Raw genomic sequence first — 26,409 nt, forward strand, 5'->3', positions numbered from 1 at the left:
CCACTTGAAGGCGATGCACAAGACAGGCAGAGAGCATATGCACGCATTGTTCCGTGTTTAAATTATAGCTGCCTCGTTATGACAGTGAGGGATGGCAGATCTCTCAGCAAACTGCCAGGCATGTAAATCAATGACTTCCAGATTATGTTAAGTGATCATTTGGCTTAGCTCAATCGTGTAAAAATAGAGAAAACGAGCAACCCCATTTTGTATTCAACGCTTTTCCTTCTCCTCACTTGTGATGGAGTCGTTCACATACACAACACGTAAAGCTGAGCTAAGTGGCAGATGATGCAGCCACCTGGGGTGTCTTTATCCAATCTTGCGGGTATGTTTTGGACTGAAGACATCTCTAAGACTCTCCCATTCTTCCCCATGCAGTGTTAAATCTAACGCTCATCGATTTACCTGGAATAACGAAAGTGCCCGTGGGCGACCAGCCCCCAGATATCGAGCATCAGATCAGAGACATGATCATGCAGTTCATCACGAGGGAGAACTGTCTGGTCTTGGCTGTCACCCCAGCCAACACTGATCTTGCCAACTCAGATGCACTGAAGCTAGCTAAAGAAGTTGATCCTCAAGGTGAGTGTGTGACCATTATGATGAAAAAGAATCATAGCAAGGTGACAAGAGCTTTGACCATGTTTATAGGTAGCCCAAACTCTAATGACTTAATATCATAAAATTCAACAAGGTTAATGTTGGTAAATAGTTTATATTTCAGGTGCTGAAAGAAGAATAATTAGGGGCTACAATCAAATGCCACATGATTAAAAATGACATTAAATGAAATCCAAGAACATAGACACTTTCAAACCTCATCGAGTGGTTATTTTTAAAGGTTAATAAAATAAATTTATGCAATAGCAGAATTTCATTTACTTAGTTATTATGGGAGTTACCCAAATGTCACAATTAGAACACTTTTTATTGTCTTTTGTTTACTATTTCTTGAAAATAGGAAACGTTTAAAAAACAAACATAACATTATATAGTCTGTATTTATTTGATATATATTATAAAATCAGGGACTTTTTGTTATTCATATGTCAGAATCCAGAAACATCTCATTCTTATAATGATGTTTTAATTTTCCCTTTCTCTGAGTTGAGAAATGACAATCTTTCTTCAAAGACCTTATTGAGATACCTTGGTGTGTGTGTGTGTGTGTGTGTGTGTGTGTGTGTGTGTGTGTGCGCAAAGAAATAAAAACTCTCAGCTGTGAGCTTTCAGCATGGGGGTAGGTGTATGGTCCTCAACTCTCAGTTGACATATTTTTATTATTCTATAACTATGATTTGTCCCTAACTCTGTGGTCAAAACTCAGCTGTGCTTCTTCTAAGAGTCAATAAACACAGTAGAGATGTATCTTTTGCTATTTTTATGAAACTCTCTTATCTCAGACAGATGGTACTGACTAGTTTAATGTCAGCATGGAACAATTGAAAGGAAGAAACCTTAGTTGAGAATTTGCTTCCATAGGTCATGTTTGTAGACAAGCCAGTAGGGCGTTTTCTTAATTAGTGATGGGGAAGACCCATCCCATTGTAGGCGGTGCCACCCCTAGGATGGTGGTCCTGGATTCTGTAAGGAAACAGGCTGAGCAGGCCAGAGGAAGCAAGCCAGTAAGCAGCATTCCTCCATGGCCTCTGCATCAACTCCTGCCTTCATGTTCCTGCCCTGTTTGAGTTCCTGCCTGACTTTCTTTGGTGATAAATAGTGATGTGGAAGCATAAGCCAAATAAACCATTTTCGTCCTAATTTGCCTTTGGTCATGGTGTTTCATCACAATGATAGTAACCCTAACTAAGACATGGTTTGATTTTATGTATATAGTTATGGGTGTTAGTGAATTTGCTTGGAGTTTTCTGAGCCTCTTGGATGTGTAAATACATATTTTCCACTAACTTTTAGAAATTATTTAGACATTTCTTCAACTATCCCCCCGACTTTTTCCTTCACTTCTTTTGAGACTTCCTAACATTATGCATCTGTTGTTGGTGTGCTTGATAATGCCCATAGATCTCTGACCCTCTATCTTTCTCCATTCTTTCTCTCAAACTGGGAGGAAAAATATCAGGTGACCTATTTTTGTTGATTCTTTAGTCTATTCACATTGGCTATTGAATCTCTGTACTAAATTATTTTTACGATAATTATTCAGAATTTTGATAATCAGAGTTTCTATTTGATTCCTCTTAAGTGGCCCAACTACCTATCACATAGGCAAAAATCAGGAGTTGATTTTCTAATTTGTGGTTTTGCTTTTGTTTTCAGAGAACCAGAAATCTGAAAAGGCAGTGGATTAACATCTAGATTATCTGTCTTCTATCTGGTCTTTAGATAGCAGGTAATATGGACAGAGGACTCAAGGAAAGTCATTCCAAAGTTTAGTCCCACCCCTCTGGTCAGGGGGCCACTCACTCTTGCCTCTGCTATTTATCCTGCTGGCTCTTTTGTCTATTTCATCTCCCAACTTAGCCTGGTGTAGGTGGTAGTGGTTGGAGGTGATGGGGTGGTGATGGCGGGTCACAGACACTGAGAGGTCACTGAGTCTTGCATTTCTCCTTAGCCAGTCATTTGGATGATATCTAGGATGACAATTAACTTTTAGCAAACAAACCACTATCAGTGTTTGCACATAAATTACCTCCTAAGGAATGAAGTGCAAACCTATCCTTTTAATATTGGCTCTGCAGTACCCTGTTATTGTGCCCTGTCCACATGTTCTGCTGGAGGCTTAGATCAGTAGCAGAGAACTCGACCAGCATGCATTAGGCCTTGGGTTCAACTCCCACCTCCACACACACACACAAACTCCCTCTACTAATATTTGGCAAAATGCCTTATCACACTTTCTGTTAGCTCTCCAAATATGATTCTCTTTGTTCTTTGAACAAATTTAAAGTAGTCTTCATTAATATTAATGTCTAGATGTCTTCTGGGATAATTTCTATTAGCTGGCTATTTTCATGTGTATGAGTCATGATTTCTTTATGTGTATTTTTGTTGTAGAGGATGAGATGTTTGAATAATGTAATTGGGCAGCACTGGGGGCAGATTCCAGCCCTTCTGCACCCTGAAATTTTCATTGCAGATGTTCCTTGCTTGGTTAGAACTTTTCTGAACCAACACTCTCTGCTTATGCAGCCACGCCAGGGCTGCTCAGTTTCTTCCACAGATGGCTAATGACTCTACAGCAGTTGTCTTATATCAGCAAATGCCTTCTGTCCTGGCATTTGTTGAAGGCCTCCCTGTATAGGGCACCAGAGCTCCAAGTTTTCAGCCCCACCCCTTTCCCTTCACTTCCTGCAAATACAGAGCCTAGATAGGTGAAAATCCAGGGCTTTCCTATTTCTGTCCTGATTATGCTTTGTATAGACATTTAAAAAGGACCCTTTGAACCCCCTTATCCCAAACTTTGAGTTCTTGGTTATCTGCTTCTTTGCCCCATGTGTTCTCACTGCCTGAAGCAGCTACCATGTTAAATAATTACCATTGATTGTTTTTGACAAACACTCCCTGGGGATAGAGGCCTTCCACACCAAGTAGGCTCCAAGTCAGGTTAAATAAGGAAAAGCTACAGGAATGGCAAATTTTAGAGAATTGTTCTACATGTTAAGTAATAACAATTGTTTTGGAATTGTATTTTTGTTACTTCTGGTCTCACCTGCCTTGTCCAGGCTCACCAAGATGCCAGTTTTCACCCTGCTGGTAGAGGTTTTGGTTTTCAAGATGAATACAAAGCAGGGGGCCAGGGATGGCACCAGGGCAGGTTTTTTGTTTTGTTTTGTTTTGATTTTAACTATTGAGATCCATCTATTTTTCTGGGGTAATTGTCCTTCAAATCACTGCAAGCCTGCCTTTAATTACCCAGCTTTGAAAAAGTTGATTTTGGCATTTTTGGCAATGTTCTTAGTGCTTCAGGAAACATGGCCTTTGCAGAGGTATCGACTCTAGCATTCCAATGGATATCATTCATTCCGCACAATCACAGTAGCCAGAAGCTTTGCATGCAGAAACCTCTGAGTTACATAGTGAGGACAGTCTAGCTGTGACATCTGTTTGCCTTTTGACCCTCAGGGTTGATTTGCTTGGCTATGTAAGAGTTCTCTCTTCACAATGCCATATCTATCTTTTATAAAAATTTGCTTTTGGCTAACTAAAAATGTTGACTTATTTAGACCACAAGGAACTGTTCATTATTCAAGGATATCTGAACTAGAATTATATAAACCAAGATATAAAATTATACAGTTTTTCTTTGGAGAGGTAGTCTATTTTAGACAGTTTTACTTTATACTAAATTAAGACTATTTGACACAGTGAGGCCATTTTCATCAAAGTATGACTGAAGGATATTCAAATACATAGTTAGAAAGTTTATGTTGAGAAGTTAATTATAAATATGTGCACTATCTTGTTCAAAACAGACACATATGAAAAAGAAACATGGTAAGTAGTCTGCATATTTTGGGTATAATTAAGGATCTTGAGGCAATCTTTGGTTTATGGTAGGCCCTTATATCCTTATAGACATAAAAAGAAGGATATTTGAGACACAGAGAGGCAGGGAAGAAGGCCCCATGGAGATGGAGTTAGGGAAAAAGGCCCTATGGAAATGGAGTTACGTTGCCACAGCAAAAGGATGACTGAAGTCATAAGAAGTTAGAAGAAGACAGAGAAAAACTCTTCTCTAGAGACCTAAGGCTTTAATGGGGATGTGGCAGAGCTGGCATCTTGAATTTTGACTTGCATTTTCCAGAATTTCAGGACAACAGATTTCTGCTGTTGTAAGCCACCCATTTGCTACAACAGGCCCAAGGGGACATTCAGGTAATACTGAAAGTCTTGAGCTTTCAGATGTGATCATTTATGACATGAATGTATATAGGAAAAAAGAGGAGATCCAGAGAAGGAGCCTGGAAGACCTCTAGCAACAGGAGATAAATAAAAGTCATGGGGAAGTGGTAGAGAGCCAAGTAGGCACTGTATTCTAGAAGCTGAGACAAAGAGATCTATGAGAAGGATGTTGCTGGTTTTGCCAAATTCTATAGTGAGGTTAAGGAGAGTGATATGGTAGGTGGGTCAACCAGGTCTACAGCTCAGATACTGTGAGGAAGCCCAATACCATAGTCAGAAGTAGAATGTGGCAGCTAGTAGCAGTAGGTAGTGGCATTTCTTTTATGACACAATGAAGTGGCCTAAATTCACCTGAAAGTCATGAAATGGAGGGTGCCATATTCCTTTGCTTCTCTCTTTTGATCAGGTCTTCACAGTCTATGTTCAACCTTGGATCTAAATTGCCCGGAGTGCTGTGGAGCTGATCCCATGTGTGAGAGGTCTTCTTTGTTCTCTATTTTCTTCCATCGATAGATTTAGAGAATTCAGTGATAAACAGAAAGAAAGGAACTGTGAATTGGTCTTGCATCATCGCTATCTCTAATTTTGGAATAAAAGCTAGAATTTTAGGTTCTCCACTAATGGAGTTGGGATTGGAGAATTGGTCTTTGCATTTGGCACATAAAAGTTCTTGGTGACATTGGCAAGAAGGGTTTAGTAAGAAAACATCCTGAGGGTTGAAGAAATGTTAAGCATGAGGAAGTAGACAGGGACCACAGTTAGCATTTTTAAGTTTTGCTCTGGACAGGAGGAAGAGTGCAGCAGCAATGCTTTTAAAAGTTTAAGAGGACGTTCTCAAAGATAGGAGATGTTACAACATCCTTGTGTGTTGATGATGGGAATGATTGACAAGAGAGACAGTGATGGCTTAAATGCAGAGAAGATAAAGACAGGATAAATAGTCAAGGTAAATGCTTGATTTAAGGAAGTGGGGATGAGATACGCTGTCTCTGTCCAAGTGCTGGTTACAGGAGGGTTTATCGTTTTTCCACCTTAACATAAGAAAAGAGAGATAAGGGTACAGATAATGGAGACTCAAAGACTGGTGAGTAGGAAAACGCCTTTAAACATGACACTGAGTTTCTTTATGATGGCCTAAGGTCCACCTCTCTTGATAGGTTTTAATGGTTGTGGAATAGTGACATTACATTTGCCCTTCTGTTTAGCGTGTGCCGGTGTTCATGGCACATGTGTTCACGGTGGTCATCTGTGTCTTACAGGTTTAGTTATACCTGAAGTGGGGTAATTCATCATGAAGAGACACCACATGTTGTAGTGGTACTGATTTATTACTTGAACATAAGTTCATTACTCAGGAAGAGTGTTGCTGTCCCTTTTTATCTTTGGAGCACAGCAGTATTTTAACGTTACCTAGCAAGCTTGTCATCTCCATAGAGGGCTGTTCAAAGGTCTTATGAGGAGGTAGATGGGTCTGGAAACTCCTTCCATGGTCATTTATCTCTCAAGCAAGTGAATTTCACCTCTGAATCGAGCATGGTTACACATCTTCCTGGAATACAAAATCAGCCTTTGAAGAATGTTGGGCCTCTGGCTGACAAAAGCGGAGTCATTTTCTCTTGAGATAATTTGTGAATTGGATAAGAACTGACCTTACTTAGCTCAACAGAAGGCTAGTTTTGCTTAGTTTATGGAAGAAGGCTCTTATTTGTCTCCTTCTTTCTCCCTCCCCCTCCCTCTTTCCCTATAGATATCAGTTAATAACAGATAGTAAATTAATAGATATGAGTATGTATTGCTTTGTAAGGAGAAATGATGTATGTAGCATATTTTCATTTTAATAATCACTTTTGAGCTTATTTCTAACATGATTGAAAACTATAAAGTCAGATTTTTTTTCTTTTGCAAATGAATAAAGTGCTAAGAATATTGACTAATATGAAAAGACTTGTGGCTTTAGAAGGATTGTCCTTCTGTGATGTTATTCATCCTTTTACATTCAGCATTGACTAGGCTTGAACAAGGGAAAAAATTAGGTGTTTACTCTACAGACATCAAGGGCCACAAAAGCATAAAGCCTTACATTCTCAGTGAACTTTCACAGGAAGAAGAAGGATTATATTATTGTTAGACTCCAAAGTCAGTCCTGTAACATTTCAATGCATGCTGTTACTTTATATTGCAGGTATTTAATTTTGCAAACTTTTCGTGCTATTTGTATTTTATGCCTTTGCAATTCAGATAAATTTGTTAAATCTGATGTTATCAGTCAGCCCATTTGCAAAGCGCTAAATCATCTCTGGCATAAACAGGCGTGACTAAGAGCAGTGAAGAACTTTCATCCCAGCCTCCAAAAAAAACAACTTAAAGACAAGCACGATGGCCCAACTGGTGTTTCTCAAATGCAAGATGAAATGAGAGAAGCAGCTTTCAAAAGCTGCCTCCCGACCCTCCACTTGCTTACTATGACACACACACACACACACACACACACACACACACACACACACTCACACACTCACATGCACAGCAATGATAAAATGAGAATAAAGGCGAAGAAACAGTTTGGATATTATTTAGAGCCACGTGTGTCTTCGTTGTCAACCTGGCACACTCAAGAAGAGGGAGCCTCTACTGAGGAACTGCCTCTATCAGATTGGCCTGCAGCCATGTCTGTGGGACATTTTCTTGGTTGTCAAGTCATTCAGGAGGGCCCACTTCAATCCTAGCAATCGCAGCAAGCAGATCTCCGAGTCTGAAGTCAGCATGGTCTACAGAACGAGTACCAAGACAGACAGAGCTGCACAGATAAACCCTGTCTCAAAAAAAAAAATGATAAAAGTTGTGGGGAATTTTTTTAAAAGCACTTGTGTACATATTACCTTATTTTATTATTTTTTCCTAAGAAAAACATAATATATAGATTCACCTGGAAAGTCGAAATAGACAAGATCACCTGACAAAATTGGGAACATTGGGGTGGGGGGAGAAGAGAGGGTAGAAGGAGAAGAGGAGGGGAAAGGGGGAGGAGTAAAGAGAACTTGAGAGAACGAGATAGTTGAGATGGAGGAAGGACAGAGATGAGAGCAAGGAAAGAGATTTTTTATTGAAGGAGCCATTATGGGGCTAGCAAAAACCCTCTGACACTAGAGAAATTCCCAGGAATTCAAAAGGATGACCCCAGCTAAGATCCAAAGCAATAGAGGAGAGGGTGCCTGAACTGGCCTTGCCCTTCAGTCAGACTGATGAATATCTTAAATCCCACCATAGGACATTCATCCAGCAACTGATGGAGACAGAGACAGAGGCCAGCACCAGAGCATGGGGCTGAGCTCCTAAAGTCCAGTTGAAGAGTGGGAGGAATGAGAATATGAGCAAAGAGGTCAAGACCATGATGCGGTCACTCAGTGAAACAGTCTGCCTGAGCTAATGGGAGCTCACCAACATCAGCCAGACTGGGAAGGAGCAAGCATAAGACCAAACTAGTCCCTCTGAATGTGGTTGACAGTTGCATGGTTGGGAAAACTTATTTTTAAAATGGACTTTTAAGTTTGAATCCTAGCCCCTATTTCAGGAAGCTCACAACTTCCTGGAACCCTAGTTCAAGTTACGTATGTGGCACACACACTAAAAATGTTGACTCAGCACACACACACGCACACACACACACACACACACACACTTATATGGGCCCTGTAACGAGTACCGTATCTAGGCAGGTAGACCTGGACTGTCTAAGAACCGAAGCTCTACCTGAGCCCAGGAGCAAGCCAATAAACAGCATTCGTTCCTCTATGGTTTGTGTTTCAAGCTCCTGTCTTGAATTCCTTGCCCTGGCTTCTCTTGATGATGGATTATAATCCTAAAATGGAATAAATCCTTTCTCTTACAATTGACTTTTGGTCAGTATTTTACCATGACGACAGAAGGAGAACTAAGACATACCATAGTAAAGTTTTCATCAGAAAAAAATTTAAATAATGTATATTTTGTACATAATCTACTTTGGTTGATGAAATAAGATGGCTGTGGTCATAAAACATGAATATGCCTTTGAGTTTGAGTGTGTGTGTGTGTGTGTGTGTGTGTGAGAGAGAGAGAGAGAGAGAGAGAGAGAGAAGTAAATGTGTTGCTGAACCCGAACTCACTTCTGCTGGTGGGGAAGACCAGGAAGATGCGGGTCCCTAACAACACATTCACTCCGTCGCCACTGGGGGTCACTGTAAAGACATGTTAGCTTCTCTGTGGAGTCAGGATCAAGAAGCTTAATGTGGGAATAGACTAAAAGGAAAAAAGCTTAAAATCTATTTATTCCTCCTTTTTCTGTTGATTTAATTTCAAATTAGTCACATGAATATTTTCTTAGAGTTTGTCTTTACAGTAATGTGTGGATATGCTGCTTTACTCTGCAGACTGAAAACAATTAGCGGACATGATCTTAGTATTGAAGAATAATGTGCTTTCAGGGCTTTCCTTTTTCAAAATTCAAAGAAAAAATACAACTAAATCTGGGCCTTGTTGCACAAGTTAGTAAGGCCAACTGAATGGAGGTTCAGGCAGGACGATCATAAGTTCAAGACCTGTCTGGGTGACAGATCGAACTGAAAGCCAGCTGGAGCTTACCAAAAAATGACAAAGAAAAGAAAAACACAAAAGAAGTTAAAGGAGAGCTGGGGTCATTGCTTAGTGAGAGTATATGCTTAGTTTGTCGGAAGCCATAGTGCGACCACCAGGACTGCAAACACACACACACACACACACACACACACACACACACACTCACACTCATACACACGCAGCAGAGAAAGACAGAGACAGAGAAATGAGAGAAACTGTGAGTGAGTGAGTGAGCTAATAGTTGCCTGTGTAATTACATATTACTCTTAGATTCTGATAGGAGCATACGTTTTTAATGTTCCTGTTAATACAGAAACTCTTTCAAATGTTATTTTGAAAACATTCTTCCAGCCATCTCTTAAATATACAACCAAAGTCAATCCACATAGTTGTTTCTTAGCTGTGTAAACAAAATATGACCAAAACTGATCAACTAACCAAATGAAACTCTCTAACTCTTCTGTCTATAACATCTGAATTTTCTTGGCCTGCTTTTCTAGATCTCCTTCTAATACTCCCTTTGTGCCTCCCTCTCTCCCTCCCTCCCTCCCTCTCTCCCTCCCTCCCTCCCTCCCTCCCTCCCTCCCTCCCTCCCTCCCTCCCTCCCTCTCATCTTACTCATCTTGAGGATGGGTCCAGAGGGTGGGAGAGGGAGGGAGTGTAGACATCTGAAAAGAACTATGTTGAATAGCCACTGTGGAAGGGTGAAACCATTTGCACCCAGCTTCAGCAGTTCCTGAGATACTCAAGAGCAGGAGGGCTGAGGGAAATATTTGTATTTGTAACTTTAGGGGTAGTAATTTTACCGGATTGTTTAGAAGGATGATAATGCAGGCAAAGGAACTGAGGGTATCCTAAAAGTAGTTTAAGAGAAGGACTAGAAATCTTTGGAAAAGATAACACAAGGGAATTGAGGCTGAAAAAATAAGTTTTATGGAAATGAAGTATTCCAGGGTTGAGATTCTGGATGACAGCAGACAACAGCAATGCATTTCTGTAAAGAGCACAGGAACAGGAAAACAGGAACTGCGGTTAGATAGTAGACCGTTAGCCCTTTTGATGTTCTGGTAAGACAATTTCAGGTTGTACTCATGTAGGATGTGGCTGTGGAAGGGGGAACTGCCTAAAGGGCATTCAGGTGAAATAGTGAGTGGGAGAATTGGGGGACCCCAAAGAATGAAACAGCCAGAGAGCTGTTGACATCATCACCTTCACATATAAGCCCTGCCTGGGTACCGCTGGAACTGAGGGTGGTGAGGACAACCAGGATGCTAAGACCCTCAGTTAACGTGTGTGTGTGTGTGTGTGTGTGTGTGTGTGTGTGTGTGTGTGTTGATGTTAACTATGGAGGCATTTGGTAGATGGCAGCAAGGAGGAGGACTAGTAGGTGCCATGACCAGATGATGTTCAGCACTAAGCTGTGTTTTCTGTGCACTAGGAAGATTTTGGCTTGAGGAAACACTGAATAGTGGTTCAACGCCAGTTCTTTTCTCAGTGCAGAGCTTCATGGCATTGGGAGACCACGCTGACTCCTGTGAGGCACAAAGGAGAGAACTCAGGCTGCATGAAGGCCAGAAGGAAGGGAGAGTTGGTTAGACCAGAACAGGGTGTGCTGGGGTCAGTTGGCGGCAGTAAAGATGATTCAGGTAGGACAGTGAAGGGATTCACAGGTAGGCAAGACCAGGAAGCAGCCGTGTGCTGGAGCAAAAGCACACACTGTTCTGCTGAAATAGCAGACATATTCCAAGGAAACTTTGCCTTAATCAGAGTTGACACTAGTGAAACCGTAACAACACAATAATTGCATATGAAAGCAGAGCCAGTCGTCACTAGGACAACTGAGGAGCTGTGCGACCAGAGTTCCAATTTTGGCTCTCCCACTTACTAGCTGTGTGAACTGGGGCACTGAAAAAAAAATCTCCCAACGTCTCTTCCTTGCTCATTTTCCTTTATGATGTAGCTGAAGTAGAAATGGTGGCTCTTGTCCTTCATGAGAGACATGCAGCTTTTAATACCTGCCTACTTCTCATACAAACTTGCAGCATTAAATGCAGTTTGAAGTCTCAAAGACTTTCTAGGCAGATTCTTTGTTTCTTGACTATCTGCTTCTAGTTTCTTCTATCCATAAACGATGGTGCCCAGAAATTTCTCCTAGACTTAGCTCTTAAGTCTGTTTTATTTCTTTGTTCCTTTGATACAAATGTAATACCTCTATCACCCCTGTTCTCTCTTTTTCTCAATTCATTGGGATTAATTGGGGCTACTGCACCAGAGTCTCACACAGGGAGGTATATCCACAAAGGTTTCCTTGTGCTAACATCAGTCTTCACCAGCACACCTCACTCTTGGCCCCAGGAAACCACAGAAACGGTTCTCTGTCCTTGTAAATTAGATCTGTCTTTCCAGAGTTTCACTGAAGTGGTGTCGTACATCAACACTCCTTACGTCTGACTTTCTCTTGAAAGCCTTTCCCCCTGCTGCAGGCTTCTGATGTTCATGTTTCTGAGTTGCTGAGTTGTATTTCCCTGTGTGTGCAGCGTGTCTTGCTGATTCACTTGCCTGTGAATACAGATTTAGTCTATGTACAGTTTGGGATGCTCACAAGTAAAGCTGTACAAATACTAATATACAGCGTTTCTGAGTTCACGCATCTTATTCTTCCTGGGAAAAGAACAAAGAAAGGGATTCATACATGAACGTACATGAAAATCTGAAGAGTTCCACTACATGGATAGCTAGTTAGAGGTTGCACATCCCATATGCTGGCTGACATTTGACCTTGCTAGTTTCACTTGCTATCATTTGAATGGTCCTGTGGTGGTTCTGCCTTGCCTTTCTCTGACCTGCAATGCTGAGAATCATTTTGTGTCATTTTTAGTCATTTGTATTTACTTTTTAATGAAATGTCCATTTGAGTCTTTTGCCTACTTGTTTCTCTCTTTTGCCTACTTACTTATTCCATGCTGGGGATAAAACATACAGTTTTTAAGCAAGTTCTCTCTCCTTGAGCTACACTCCTAACTCTTTTGTCTGTTTTTTAAATCTTTCATTACACATTTGAATATGTTCTCTTGCTCTGTAGCTTGCAGTATTATAACCTAGCTCTGGAAGAAAACATTTTAATTTTGACATTCACTTTACCAGTTTTTCTTACACAGTGTATGTATGTTTCTTGAATCTTCTCTAAGTTTACAGATATTTTTCTTCTTTGCTTTTCCTCTAGAAATTTTGTAGTTTTAGCTTAAACTTGGGTCTGTGATTCTGTGTGTGTGTGTGTGTGTGTGTGTGTGTGTGCGTGCATGTGTGTATGCAGTGAAAGGTTGGAGACTCAGTTCTGGGATCATTCATATTAAACAGATTATCCCCTTCCCATCGAATGACACTGATATCTTTGTCCAAAGTCAATCATGTACTTATATGCTTATTTGTATATTATATGTTCGATATTTATTGGTGAATCTATCTCTATAATGACTCACTGCTTTATTCCATTTGTCTGTGTGACTGTTCCAGTACTTACTTCACACTGTCGTGATTACTGAAGTTTCACTGCAAGACTTGAGATAGATTATATATATGCACACGTATATATTATTGCTTATAATAGGCATACTATACTTCCATCTGAAATTTGAATCAGTTTTTCATTTTCTACAAAAAAGTTTACTGAGTTTTCTTTGAAATAATTAAATCTATAGTTCCTATAATTCTATCTGTTATCCTCTATCCACATGAAGCTATTCAAAGTTCAATTAGTTTGAAGTACATAAAATTTCAAGATTAGTTTCTCCATCCCATTACTGTACATTGGGCACCCAATTTCACGTGGCTAATAGCGCTCATCTTGAGGAGTTTCACAAATGGGAACACATTTCATCATTTTAAGTTTTGCTGGGAAGCACAATTGCATACCCAAAGCATATAGGACTTTGAGTTATTTTTGTATCTTGTTCTTATATTTGTAATCTGTGATTTTAATAAGCTTGTTTAGCGCTCATAGATTTTGTTGGTTCTTTGAAATCTACACATAGAATTATGTTGTGTGCAATGTTTTTCTTTTACATATATCAAACAGAAAACAAACAATGACCCCTCTTTTCTTCCAACTCTATGCTTTTGATTTGTACTTCTTGCTTTGGCTGAGGAATCCAGTAAAAGTTGAATTAAAGAGTAACATAGACAATAATGTTACCAATCTTTTCAAAGGACGAATCTTTGATTTAACTGACTATTTTATTACTTATTTATAGCCTATTCCATCCACTCCACTATTATTATTAATACTTAAACTTTTTATTTTGGATTTGATTTGTTATCCTCTAATGTCTTAAGATAGAAACTTAGATTAATGTTTTTAAAACTTTCTTGTTGGTAGTAGCATTTGAAATCTTCTGTACTTTAGTGTATCTATATTACAGATGTTTTGATATGGTGAGCTTTAATTTCATGTCATTTAGAGTGCAGATATGAAAAAGCTATGTGTTGATCAACCAGCACAAGTTGAACATACTGTAAAAATTTTAAATGCCACCAATATACTTAATATATGGAAAGACACAGCTTAGTATCAAAATATATTGCTGAGAACCAGTTGTTTACTTCTTGGCAGCTTAGAAGTTGTAGATTTCTATCATTGCTTAGTATCCTAAGATCATGTATTGTACTACAGACATGTAATGCAGAAAAAGATCAAGATGCAAAATTCAGATTGTGAATTCTACTCAATGTGTCTGGCTTTGTACCGCTATAGAGTGCAGGCATCCTTGGGTTGGTGAGATGGTTTAGCGGGTGAAAGCATTTGCTGCCAAGCCTGATGACCTTGGAATCTCTGGTACTCACATGGAGAAAGGAGAGAAATGACTCCTGAAGGTTTTCCTGTGACCTCCATATGTGTGCTGCGGATGCTTGCACATGCCCAAATACATACACACAAGTATACACACTTAAGTAATTTTTAAAACACATTCTCAGTTGAACCATACTAAGTTGAGGACTATCTGTATTCTGAACTTTCTTTGTGACCTCTTTTACAATCCATGGTTACTTCAAGGCCTATTCCCTAATTTTCAAATATTTTATAATTATACAGAAAGTTTTCTGATGAGTTTATGTATGATTTATTTCTTTCAAAGATTTAGTTAAAAAAAGCAAGTATATGTATGTGTGTCTGTGTAGGAGTGTGCTCATGAGTGTGGTGCTCATGGAGGTCAGAAGACGGCACTGGATCTCCTAGATCTGGAGTTACAGGGAGTTGTGAAATGCTTGATGTGGGTGCTGGACCTAAACCTGGGTCCTCTGCACAAGCAGCAAGCACTTTTTTAACACTGAGCCATCTCTCAAGCACGAAACATTAGATATTTTGAACTTTACTTTGTTTGAGTTCTGAATTGTATTTTGTTCTTTAAAAGTGCACTGGGCTTTGCATTAGAAAATAACTACATTGTGTAAAGATCAGTTGGATTTTTTATTATGTATTTATTTATTAATTAAAAATTTCCACCTCCTCCCCTCCTCCCATTTCCCTCCCACTCCCCCCAGTCTCCCTCCCCCTCCCTCTCCAGTCCCAAGAGCAATCAGGGTTCCCTGCCCTGTGGGAAGTCCAAGTTCCTCCCCCCTCCATCCAGGTCTAGGAAGGTGAGCATCCAAATAGACTAGGCTCCTAACAAGCCAGTACATGCAGTAGAATCAAAACCCAGTGCCATTGTCCTTGGCTTCTCAGTCAGCCCTCATTATCAGCCACATTCAGAGTGTCTGGTTTGATCACATGCTCCTTCACTCCCAGTCCAGCTGGCCTTGGTGAGCTCCCATTAGATCAGTCCCACCATCTTAGTGGGTGGACGCACCCCTCGTGTCCTACTTCCTTGTTCATGTTCTCCCTCTTTCTGCTCTTCATTTGGACCATCCCATTCCCCCAAGCTCTCCTGAATCCTCCCCTTCTCCCTTCTCTCTCCCCATTTCCCCTTACTACACCCCACCCCCACCCCGAGCTCCCAACTTTTGCCTGGCAATCTTGTCTACTTCCAATATCCAGGAGGATAACTATTTGTTTTTCTTTGGGTTCACCTTCTTATTTAGCTTCTCTATTCACAAACCTATGAACACCTGATTTTCAGTTGGATTTTTTATGCATGTTTTTCATGTTTTCAAAGAGTTGGTCTGCAGTAGAGTTTCCCATCTTGTGTCTCTAGCTTCTCATCGTCCACAGGACTCTCTGTGTTTGCTGCTAGGATTTTAAATGATTTCCATTCTTATAAAAGCTCTGGGAATTATTTGGCTTAGAGTATCCCAGACGTTTTCTTTTGCCCGCTAGCCCAAAGGAGTTTTACCTTAACATATAACACTGTTTCCAGAGACTTGAAAAACCGCCATGAAAATTTCTTGAGCTTTTTCTCTTGGCTCCTTCTTATCTGGTACATTATTCTGCGAAGTCTACTGTCCCAGTGTCTTTAAACGCTAGTCTGTGTCTTCTGAATTAAGCATGACTAACGATGTCTCCTTGGATGGTATCCTTCTACTCAGAGTCTGGATTGAACCACCAAGCAGAAAATGGCTGTAAAGTTTATCTTGTTTTTCTTTTCTCACGATCACAGTCCTGTGAAATACATTGCTCAAGGTCTGAAGCAGTTTTCATATTAATGCATGTTCAGTTTCCTAGAGTTTAGGAAAGAGCTGTGTGTCTAAGGCCGGAGATGTGGAGCTCAGTGAATGCAGCTCGCCATGACCTTTATAGCTTGAGGACCAGAGATGAGGCTTTGGTACCCACATAAACGTTCAGTAGGTGTGCTAGCCTGTTCAGAACGCCAACAATGGGGGGAGGGGAGAGACAGGAGCTACTTGCAGAAGGCTGGCTAGCTAGATTAGCCAAATTAGCTGATTCTGGGTTCAAGTGTGAGATGCCTCAGCCTCAGTACATGTGCATGTACACCAGAACATGTGTACCCATAGATATGACTACTACACACACACACACACACACACACACACACACACACACACACAAACACACCCATTATTCTTGTATGGTTTGAGGCAGAAATTATTGCTGATTTGGTTAATGAAAAATTCTTATTATTGACTTTCATTTTCTACTGTCTCAGTTCTGTTTGGGAGTATAACATCTCTGAAAGAAACACGTTGTACACAGATTTTCTTGTTTTTGAGCTAATTCTTTCTGTTCTCTGTTCTTTCTCTCTTCCCTTTCCTCTTTTCTTATTTCTCCTCCTTTCACAGACATTACAGTTTCCAAATCCTTGATTTGTCTCTGGACTATCCTAGCAAACTGGAATAAGACAGACTCTCTACTGTTATCATGAATTCTTCATATTTTATACTGTGTACTTAATGTTTTGCTAAGGAACACAAAAAATAATACCAACTGATGACTTTGAAAATGAAAAATGTTTTCAGCAGGGTTAGAAGTAACAAGAAAATAAAACTCATGAAAAACCTATAGAAAAAAATAGATTGAACTCTTCCTATTTGTTATGGACTAGTTGCTTCTGAAAATAAAATGTTCCATAACCATTACCAAATAGAAAGAACTACATTTATTTCATCCCAACCCCACCTAAGCCTAAACCATGAATTAACTGAAGTACATCTAATTTAAAAAGTATGTTTTTTAATCTTGCTGTGTATATTTTTGTATTACTTCTATAACGGCTATTTTTACTGTTATTGTATCATTATGCACTGTGTTCCAGATTGTTTTCCTAGCAACTGATAATGCTGTCTGTTTCTTGATTTTGTTACACTTCTTAATTTGATGAAAAGAATCACGCTACTTACAGTCTAGCAGCACACATAAACAGAAGAAATGGCAGCGTCCTCATAAGAAATCACTCTGTATTGATAGTAAATCTAGGTATCATGGGAGAAAGTTACCATGGAACTTCTCTAGAAACTGTGTTTCAACTTCTGTATGATCCTAATAAAAACAGGCAACTTTGCATTTTCATTAATTAATTTGACTCATAAACTAAATTCCCACTGTTTGCCACCTGTACGGATGACTTCACGCACACACATTAAGTTCATGTATGGCGCAATAAACTCTTGCTGCTTTAGAACTGTGATTTCAGTGTAGCTGAGAATTTTGAAGGCAGCCCTGAATCGTGTTTGTGGGTGCCTGATTAAGGGCTGTGGGTAGGGCTGATATGACGTTTGAAGGGTACAAAGAGTTGATGAAGAAGGCAAGGAGAAGCGAAGCTGAAGTGAGCGGCATTGTGAAGCTAACGGGAGAGAGAGACTAGTGACCCTGTGTGGAACAAAAAGTCACCGGATGTTGTGGAATTTTCCTTCACACTGTGTGAAGATGTATCACGGAAACTGGTTTAATAAGAAGTTGAATGGCCAGGAGCTAGGCAGGAGGCATATTACAAGTGAGTTTAACTGAAGATCAGATTCAGTCAAGCTGTAGACTTTGGTAAGGAATGGGACTGGTGTGGATACAAATTTCTCTGTTTTGAGTGTGTTGTTTTTGTTTGTTGATTTGTTTCCCACTTGTACCATGATACTTAGCCTATCTTTTGGCCTGGTTTAATAACCTCTATCTTTTAGTTGTTTCAAGTAAGTTATTGATGTTTAATGTGATTGCTGATGTCACTAAATTAATAGCTACCTTAAAATTAATATCTTCTATGTCTTGGCCTTGTCCTTGTATTTTCCTGTTTTGTTTTTTCCTTTTCTTCCCTTTTTGTTTCTAATTGAGCATTTTATATGATTCATTTTCTCTGCTTTCTTAGCATCCTTCTTGTATTTTACCTTTGGAGTGGATGCTCTAGGGTTAGCAATATATGCGGCCAATCTGAGCCTACCTTTAAGCAACACTGGATTTTGCTATGAGTAACACGAATACCTTGAAATTTTTATTTCATTTATATTACAATGCTTTTTTTGTTTCTAATTTTCAAAACAGGATTTTTCTGTGCAGTCCTGGCTGTCCTGGAACTCACTCTGAAGACCAGGCTGACCTTGAGCTCAGAGATCCACCTTCCTCTGCACCCCACCCCACAGAGTGCTGGGATTCAAGGTGTGCACCACCACCGCCTGGCTGCAGTGCTTCTTACCTTTAGCATTGCTTCTGGAGTCTTTTCCTTCAGCACTTGCTTTTTTCAGCCCATTTGTTCTCGTAGGTGTGTGCACCATTCATTGCAGTCCTTAGGATAGTAATCTCATTTTATAATAGTTCCAAGGCTGTTAAGTTGAGCATCTCTGCCATATCCGGGTCTGGTTCTGATGCTTGTTGTGCCTCTTGCAACTGGGTTTTTTTTCCCCTTGTCTTTCAGTACACCTTGCCCAGACACGATAGACTACTGTGTAGGAACTTTGATAAATAAGCCTTCCATAATGCATTGGATAATGCAGAGAGTGAGAGGAAGTATTCTACTATAGCCAGTGATTGAATCACAGTATTTCAGTAAGCCCATGCTTCTGGATTCTGTACATGTTTCAGAGCCTTTGTCCCATTCTCTTAGGTGAGTAGACATGGCCAGGGCAGGCTAGAATTGAATATTCTCCTTCAATCAATTTGTTTGGCCCTGCAAAGTCATCTGAGGTTTAGGTCCCTATTGACAGCTTCTCCTGGGGGCACACTATGTGTGATGGTTATAATGTGTTGTCTATCAACTGGACAAGATCTAGAATCATCTGGGAGATGGGCCTCTGGACATGCCTGTAGGGGACTACCTTGGTTACGTCTACTGGTGTGTGAAGCCCTGTCTTGATTGTGGTTGGGGCTTTCCCTTAGAGATTCTGGGCCATATCAAATGGCGGAATCAAGCTGAGCATTGGATACAAGCACACTTGCTTCCCCTGCCTGTTGGATGTACGTGACAGCTGCCTCAAGCTCCTACTGCCTTAAATGCCCCATCATGATAACCTGTACATTGAATTTTGAGCCCAGATACACATCCTTCCTTAAGCTGCCTTTGTCAGGGTAGTTGACGACAGTAAACCGAGAAGAAAGGATGACGCCACGTTAATAGGAATGGCTGTTCGGCAGACTTCAAACTAGTTGTCCCTCCCCTCTCACCGTCACAGGTGGTTCTCATGTAAAAACTGCCTTGAGCTCCTGGAAGCAACACGCATGCATGCGCCGCATACACACATGCACGCACACACACATGTGTACACAACATGGAGGTGTCTTGCTCTTAACTCTCATGGTTTTCACATTGAAGTCTGTCTAGCAGGGTTTAGCTTTTCCTGCCTCAATGCTGAGCATCTGTAACAACATCAGTTGAGAAGCCACACCTTATTGTCCTTGGATAATTGTAACATCCCTTTAATGCCCCAAAGATTGCCTATTGGAAGCACAAACTAGGTTTCCCTACTCTGAGACTGATTGCCAAGGAGGTTTCTGGTCTAAGTTTCTACTTTTGTAATTGGATTGTTTTTTCTTTACCTGTCTTGCCAGAAGTGTTTGGAGGCACCTTTCACTGTGCTCCTCCACCTGACAGATGTGGAAGGGGTTCTTGCTGGTTCTATCCATTGGTTGACATTTTTATGTGTTGTAGAGATGTTTACCTGCTGATTAGACTCCTGCTACGCTAGTTTAGATTCCAGAGTTGTTAGCTTCTCCATTTGGCGATGAGCTGGAATGACCCCACAACTTCAGAAAGTCTGTCTTTGGAGAGTTGCAAGGAGTGTTGCATAACTACTCCTGGACAGCAGGACGCTGTGGCATGTGGCTGCCCAATTGGCAGGTAAAATTTCCTACTGATGAAGAAATGAACACCCCAGAGCTGAGAAGGAGTGAGAGGCTTGTTTCCAAGTCAGCGTGCTTAGTTTGCTGTCTACATGAGCATCAGATTTTTGAAGTGTCTGTGTCTTCCCAACGTTGTTCCCAGAACTCGTTGGTTCTCAGCAACAGTGCCTGTTCTTTATTGGAGAAAAAGCACAGCAGAAACACAAAAAGTAAAATTTTTATCATCTCTGAATTTATTCTTTTACCAAGAGGGTCAGGAGTCTCTTAACCTGTAACTTGCTCTTGATTCATCACTAAAAATACCTCTTTAAAATCTGGAAATCACGCCCACCTCCAGACTTCTGACTTGTAGCTCTATAGACAAATGGGACTAGTGTTATAACACAGCATAGAATCTAAGAATTGGGGTGCAGAAAATTAATGTGGTTAAAAATGGAATGAGGTTATTGGATTCAGAGCCATCAAACCCTAGCTCCATGTGTCGAGGCTGTGACCCCTTAGGCAAGTGTATTTTTCCTCTCACTTTTCTTCAACCTGTATAATTGAGAAAATAATAGCACCCATCTCATATGGTTTTCGTTTTGAGTTCTTAATGAGACTGGCTCAGGATCAGGGATCAACAATGTGTTCTGTTTTATGCAGGTCTTTAAATTCCCAGGGGCGTGCCTCAAAAGCCTTTGAAATCTTGTCTGACAATGGCTTTTTGAGATCCATCAATGCAGGTCTTGATTCTGCCAGCAGGAGTTCATTCATTGATTATTTTAAGCCGCCTATTTGTGGAACAAAATGTGAAGAAAAAGAAAATAGGCCTCTTCTCCTCCCCATTTTTGTTACACCACCTTACTAACTGAAGACTTGGCTGCCTTTTTCAGAAATACAGGAGTAGGAAAGAGATGCTTTCTAGCCAGCTTTTAAAATTAAAATTATACATTTATATTCCTTAAAGGCATATTCACATACACATTTCTCTCTCTCTCTCTCTCTCTCTCTCTCTCTCTCTCTCTTTATATATGTGTGTGTGTGTGTGTGTGTGTGTGTGTGTGTGTGTGAGAGAGAGAGAGAGAGAGAGAGAGAGAGAGACAGAGACAGAGAGAGAGATGGTAATAGTAAAAGACACTGCTCCCCTTTTGATAAAATCTTTGATTCCATCCTTCCTGGTCCCCAAACCTTGTAGCTGTTGCATTTGGTATTTACCTCCCTGCCTCTATATAATGTGGTTATACTGCTTCTTCTTGATATTGACATTTCTGAATTTTTATTTGACTTAGAAGCCCTCACACCACTCTCCCATACTACATGCACATGCACAACGCAACATGGATTTGATTCTAAACACAGGGAGGGGGAGAGAAAAGGGATAAGTTACACTAAGGAAGTTTGAAAAAGTAATAGGGAATTATTTTATATTTACTTAAAATTACATATAATATATATAACTGATGTTATGCCCCTTGGTGGGGGGCAATGCTTTTCCCCTGAACTGTAGACTATTCAACAAAATCTTAGTGAAAGGCCTAGAAAACCAAGAGACCCTCTGACCGCCCCCCCCCAACTAATATGGGCTACTGCCATTGGCCTTGGTGCCATCAAGAAATAGGGGTGCAACTCACACAGACCTTCATTCTCATTTCTTCCTTAAATTGCCCCCTCGTTTGTAGGGTCTTTAGGTTTACTGGGTACCTATAAAACAAAAGAAGTTTAAATATATTGGGATTTAGCAAGTCTACAGTCAATTTTTTTCCACTACCACACTTATTGATAAATTAGAATTCTAGGTTAAATATTTTTTTTCCTTTAGAAGTTTGAAACAATTTCTCTGTTGCTTTTGGATTTCCAATTTGCTTCTGGGAATGCCGAGATGGCCAGGCCTCCCAACCATCTTCATGCGGCTTCCTTTTCAGACTCATCTGGCAGAATTTTTGGAACATTCTGTTTCTGGTGGTTTGAAATCTTACACTGACATGACAAATTGCATATGTTTTCACTTCGAGCTGGCACTTGCTGAGTTCATTCAACTTATAATTTCATATCTTTCACTGTGGGGACGCTGTCTTGAATAGGCTCTTCTTAACTCCCGAGTATTTCTGCGTGGGCTTTTCTCTGTGGCTCACCAGTTGTTCAGACACTGTATCTTTGCAGTCATTTATCTGATTTTTAAAGGTGTTTTTCTATTATTTTCTGGAATGATTCATCAACTTCATCTTCTGACCTTTCTACTTAGGTTTTCATCTCTGCTCTGCTTTGTCTCAGTGTTTCTGCGGTGTTTGATTCTTCATGAATCCAAAGGCTTCTTTTTCTTCAAGAATATTAATAAAAATAATGAAGTTTTCTGCCTTTTTCATTTTTTTGCTGTGCTTAGCTCATACAGTAACAATGCTATATAGCAACATTTCCATTCATGGCGAGTTGCATATATAGAGCGGTGGCCTCAAAAATTTCTAGGGTCCAGTAATGCCATAGCCTTCACAACGCCGTGGTGAAATTCCTTCCTCATGTTTGTGGTGATGCTGCTCTGAATGAGCCCATTCCTCTGACAGTGCACGAGGCTGTCATATATTCAATTATGTATGTGCATGAAGATTTGTCATGATAATATATGACTGTCTTACTGATTTATTTGTTAAGAGCTATTTGATTTCTCTTTCTCCTCATGAGAAGTGTCAAAGGGCTGGGTTACAGCCCAGATGGTAGAGTGCTTGCCTTGCCTCAGCATTCCTGAGTTTGAGCTCCAGAACTCCCATGCAAAATGTTGGGCATAGTGTTGCATGTTTGCAATCCCAGTGTCTGGAAAGCAGAGATAGATGGATTCCTGGGACCTGCTGACCGACTAGCTTAGCTTCCTTAGTTCTAAACCAACAAGAGAGCTTATGGGTAAAGAAAACAGGGGAGAGTCAGTGGTGTCTGAGGAAAAGCATCTGAGGTTGTTTTGGATGTCCACATGCAAGTACACACATTCACACCCCTAGACATGTGTTTACGTACATGTCAACCATAGAAGCCTATTCTGTCTTAGGCTGGCTGCAGGCTCAAACATCTCATGTTGACTACATCTCTTGTTTACATCAGGAGGCCCTATTGAGACACTGCCCTGTGCTACTAACTTTATAGAAACATACTCTGTTATGTTTGATTGCACAGTGATGAATTCTACACATAACACATTTCTCAGAGTATGTCCCTGTGGTTAAGTGAAACGTGGCTGTATTTAGAAGTATTGTTATGATGTACTTGTTTTCCTCTCTTGAATGGAAAATTATCCCATGGATAAGTAGGTGTATAACCCATCTTCTTTTTACATAGATAATCACCAGACTGGTGTGACAGTAAGCTAGAAGCAAAGGAAGCAAGAGAGAAACAGGAAAAGGGCCTGGAATATGAGCCTTCTATTTAGTGTTGAGATATTTATGCCCTTTGAATTAGTTAGTTTTTGTTGTTGTTGTTGTTTTGCAAACTGTGTAGTGACAGCTGTGTTTGTTTATGATGCAGGTCTGAGGACCATTGGCGTTATCACAAAGCTGGATCTCATGGATGAAGGAACGGATGCCAGGGATGTACTGGAGAACAAACTGCTGCCTCTTCGCAGGGGTAATGTACTGTGGTTTCTACAGGCCTGCTTTTTATAATATGGCAGAGGAATGGCTGGCAAGCCACAGGGAGGCTTGGCTTTACTGCTTTCTCCATTAGAAGGGAATGATTTATTATTATCTAGACTTTATATGGAATGGCACAATGTTCCCAAGTGTTGTGTTAAAGAATATTTCAAAAGGAGAACTATTTCTTAAAATAACAGGAATAGGAAAACAGGGAAAGGAAGGAGCTTGAAGCAAGGTTATAAATATTCATCATAGGCTACATAAATATACAGTGATCTGTTTTAAGTCAGATATTTACTTGCCTGTTATATGATACAGTTGTTGAGATATAGTTTCTTAAAGTTTATAAATCTTTAAAAGGTGAGTGATACTATTCTGTTGATTTCAACAGTTTATCAATAGCCAAATCAGTGGCATTTACTGACTAGCAAGGTCTTGGATGGCATGCTATATGGGGACTCAGTCTTTAGGTCTTAAAATTAATTTTGCCTGTTAGAAAGCCTTGAAGTTTCTCTAGAATAAATGACAGGAATTGTGCCAAATCCCATAGGCTTGCGTTTCATTTCAGGCTACGTGGGGGTGGTCAACAGAAGCCAGAAGGACATAGATGGAAAGAAGGACATTAAGGCGGCCATGTTGGCAGAAAGGAAATTTTTTCTTTCTCACCCGGCTTATAGACATATTGCTGATCGTATGGGGACACCCCACCTCCAGAAAGTCCTCAATCAGGTAAAATTATTCTTTCAAGCAATAAGTACAATTAAGAAATGTGTAGATTTTTAGAATTAACATTTCTTATTATAAAATTTATTTTTCCTAGACAAGACATTGTGCTTTTGATAATTTTAAAAATCAGTATTTAGACCCACACAATTATCTTGTTCATTGGATTGACTTCACCTCAATATTGTTGACAGTATTCAGAGCAAAAACACATTTTGATTTAGGAACAGCAAACAGGAGACATGTGTGAGCATGCACTCACTCACAATACATCATATTTTAAGTTAAACTTCTGCAGCTCGGACAAGGGAGATTTGTTTCAAATACCAAGCTGTGATAGTTAGGTTAGATTTTCCATTAACTTTTTTTATGGTTTTTGTTACATCTTTATTAGATTCGTAATTTAAAATATTGAAACAATAAATCTTGATGAAGTAATTATTGATTTCCACTAATCTAAAACACCTTTTCTAGATAACACACTCACTCAAAATAAATAGCACTGGAACTGGCATTCAGTCTACCCTCTCCCATTAATCACATACACCGTTCCCATAAGTTCTCAGTAGACTTCCTTGCATATCTTCTTCCATATTGGAGTTGGAAATTGTGGCAGGCATGGGTGATCATTAGATACAGGCGTCCTTCTTGAGTTTCCACTAGTTTGACTGTATATGGTGAGTAGCTTCTGTCACAAATGCCCTAATAGTTTCTATATAAACACTTCTCTATATACTTAATGTGCCAATGAGTCAGGTAGTCACAAGTGTCCTGATGTTGGTCCTTTGAAGGAATCAGTGGAGGTTGTCATGGTAACAAGAGATGATACTATACATGAAGCACTTGGGCAAAACAACTGAGGACGTTTAAGAAAATAAAGATTAGCAGTATACATTTAAGTGATGTTAACTGACCACCATACATTTCTGCCTTTTAATTAAGGGCAAACGAGCATTTAGAAGCCATGAGGCAGCATTTGGCTGCATCCCTGAAGACATCAATGAATTTTAAAGAGCCACACAAGTCAGTCATGCAAGAACCACAATATTCTACCAATGTGGCCAGTGCTATTAACATTTTCTAGGTTACTGTTTTCATCACTATATTTGCCTAAGGAAATTATAAAAAGATTAAAAAGTATCCTAGGGGAAATTCAATAATGTAACTGGACATATAAGTTAGAAATAAAGTAGGTTTTGAATAAGAGAAAACCAGAAGAACGTGATTAGCCATTTAGGTTACAGATGATGACCAAGTTAGGACATAATTGGATTCATGTTGAATGGAATCTGATTAGATTTTGTTCTGAAGATCTTTCCTTTCCTATATAACCGCTCTCTGTTGTGTCACATATATTCTCTCTGTGAGAGATCAGGATAACTTCATCAGTGGTTTGGTGGATACTGTGGCCTCTAGGAATAACTGGTATGGGTGAGATGAAAAATGGCGTGGCATTTTTGAGGGACGGAGAGGAATATCACTGTGGCTGAAAACCATGGAGAAGGGAGTGTGAGCAGTGAGAGATGAAGCTGGAAAGGCAGACCATGGCCAGGGCCTCTCATGTTCACAAGTGGAAATAAAGAATTTTGCTGTGATCCTGAGGTGAGAGAGTCTTTAAGAGACCTCTGGTAAAGGCAAGAAACCGGTCATATTGGGGAGTTTAAAGGAAATGTAAGCCATGGATAAGAAGATTAATTGTAGACCAGTTAGAACTAAACTTGCGGAGATCAGTTAAGAATAAAGTGAAAAACTATGGTAGCTTGTCTTTAGAGGGCTAGTAGATTTGAGAAATGATGAGGAGAATTGAGAACTCAGTGACCTGAGGAGCTTGTGATGGGTGATGTAGAACCCTCGATGAGCAACTAAGTTAACTTCCAAGTTTCCAGCCTGGTAGGATGTTGGAGA

At 40.0% G+C, this 26,409-nt stretch overlaps 1 protein-coding gene across 5 annotated transcripts in view; it reads left to right on the top strand.

Annotated features, from left to right (window-relative positions):
- Positions 1 to 26,409, top strand: part of Dnm3 (dynamin 3) — a 471,600-nt gene that overhangs the window by 125,142 nt on the left and 320,049 nt on the right. For all 5 annotated transcript variants that reach the window (XM_087906356.1, XM_048420852.3, XM_048420856.3 and 2 more), the window contains exons 4-6: positions 382 to 585; positions 23,675 to 23,773; positions 24,350 to 24,510. In XM_087906356.1, the coding sequence (XP_087762482.1) occupies positions 382 to 585; positions 23,675 to 23,773; positions 24,350 to 24,510 (464 nt within the window). The remainder of the gene's footprint in view (positions 1 to 381; positions 586 to 23,674; positions 23,774 to 24,349; positions 24,511 to 26,409) is intronic.

The sequence above is a fragment of the Myodes glareolus genome, chromosome 5, assembly GCF_982192425.1.
Source record: "Myodes glareolus chromosome 5, mMyoGla1.1, whole genome shotgun sequence".
In the NCBI taxonomy this organism is placed as follows: domain Eukaryota; kingdom Metazoa; phylum Chordata; class Mammalia; order Rodentia; family Cricetidae; genus Myodes; species Myodes glareolus.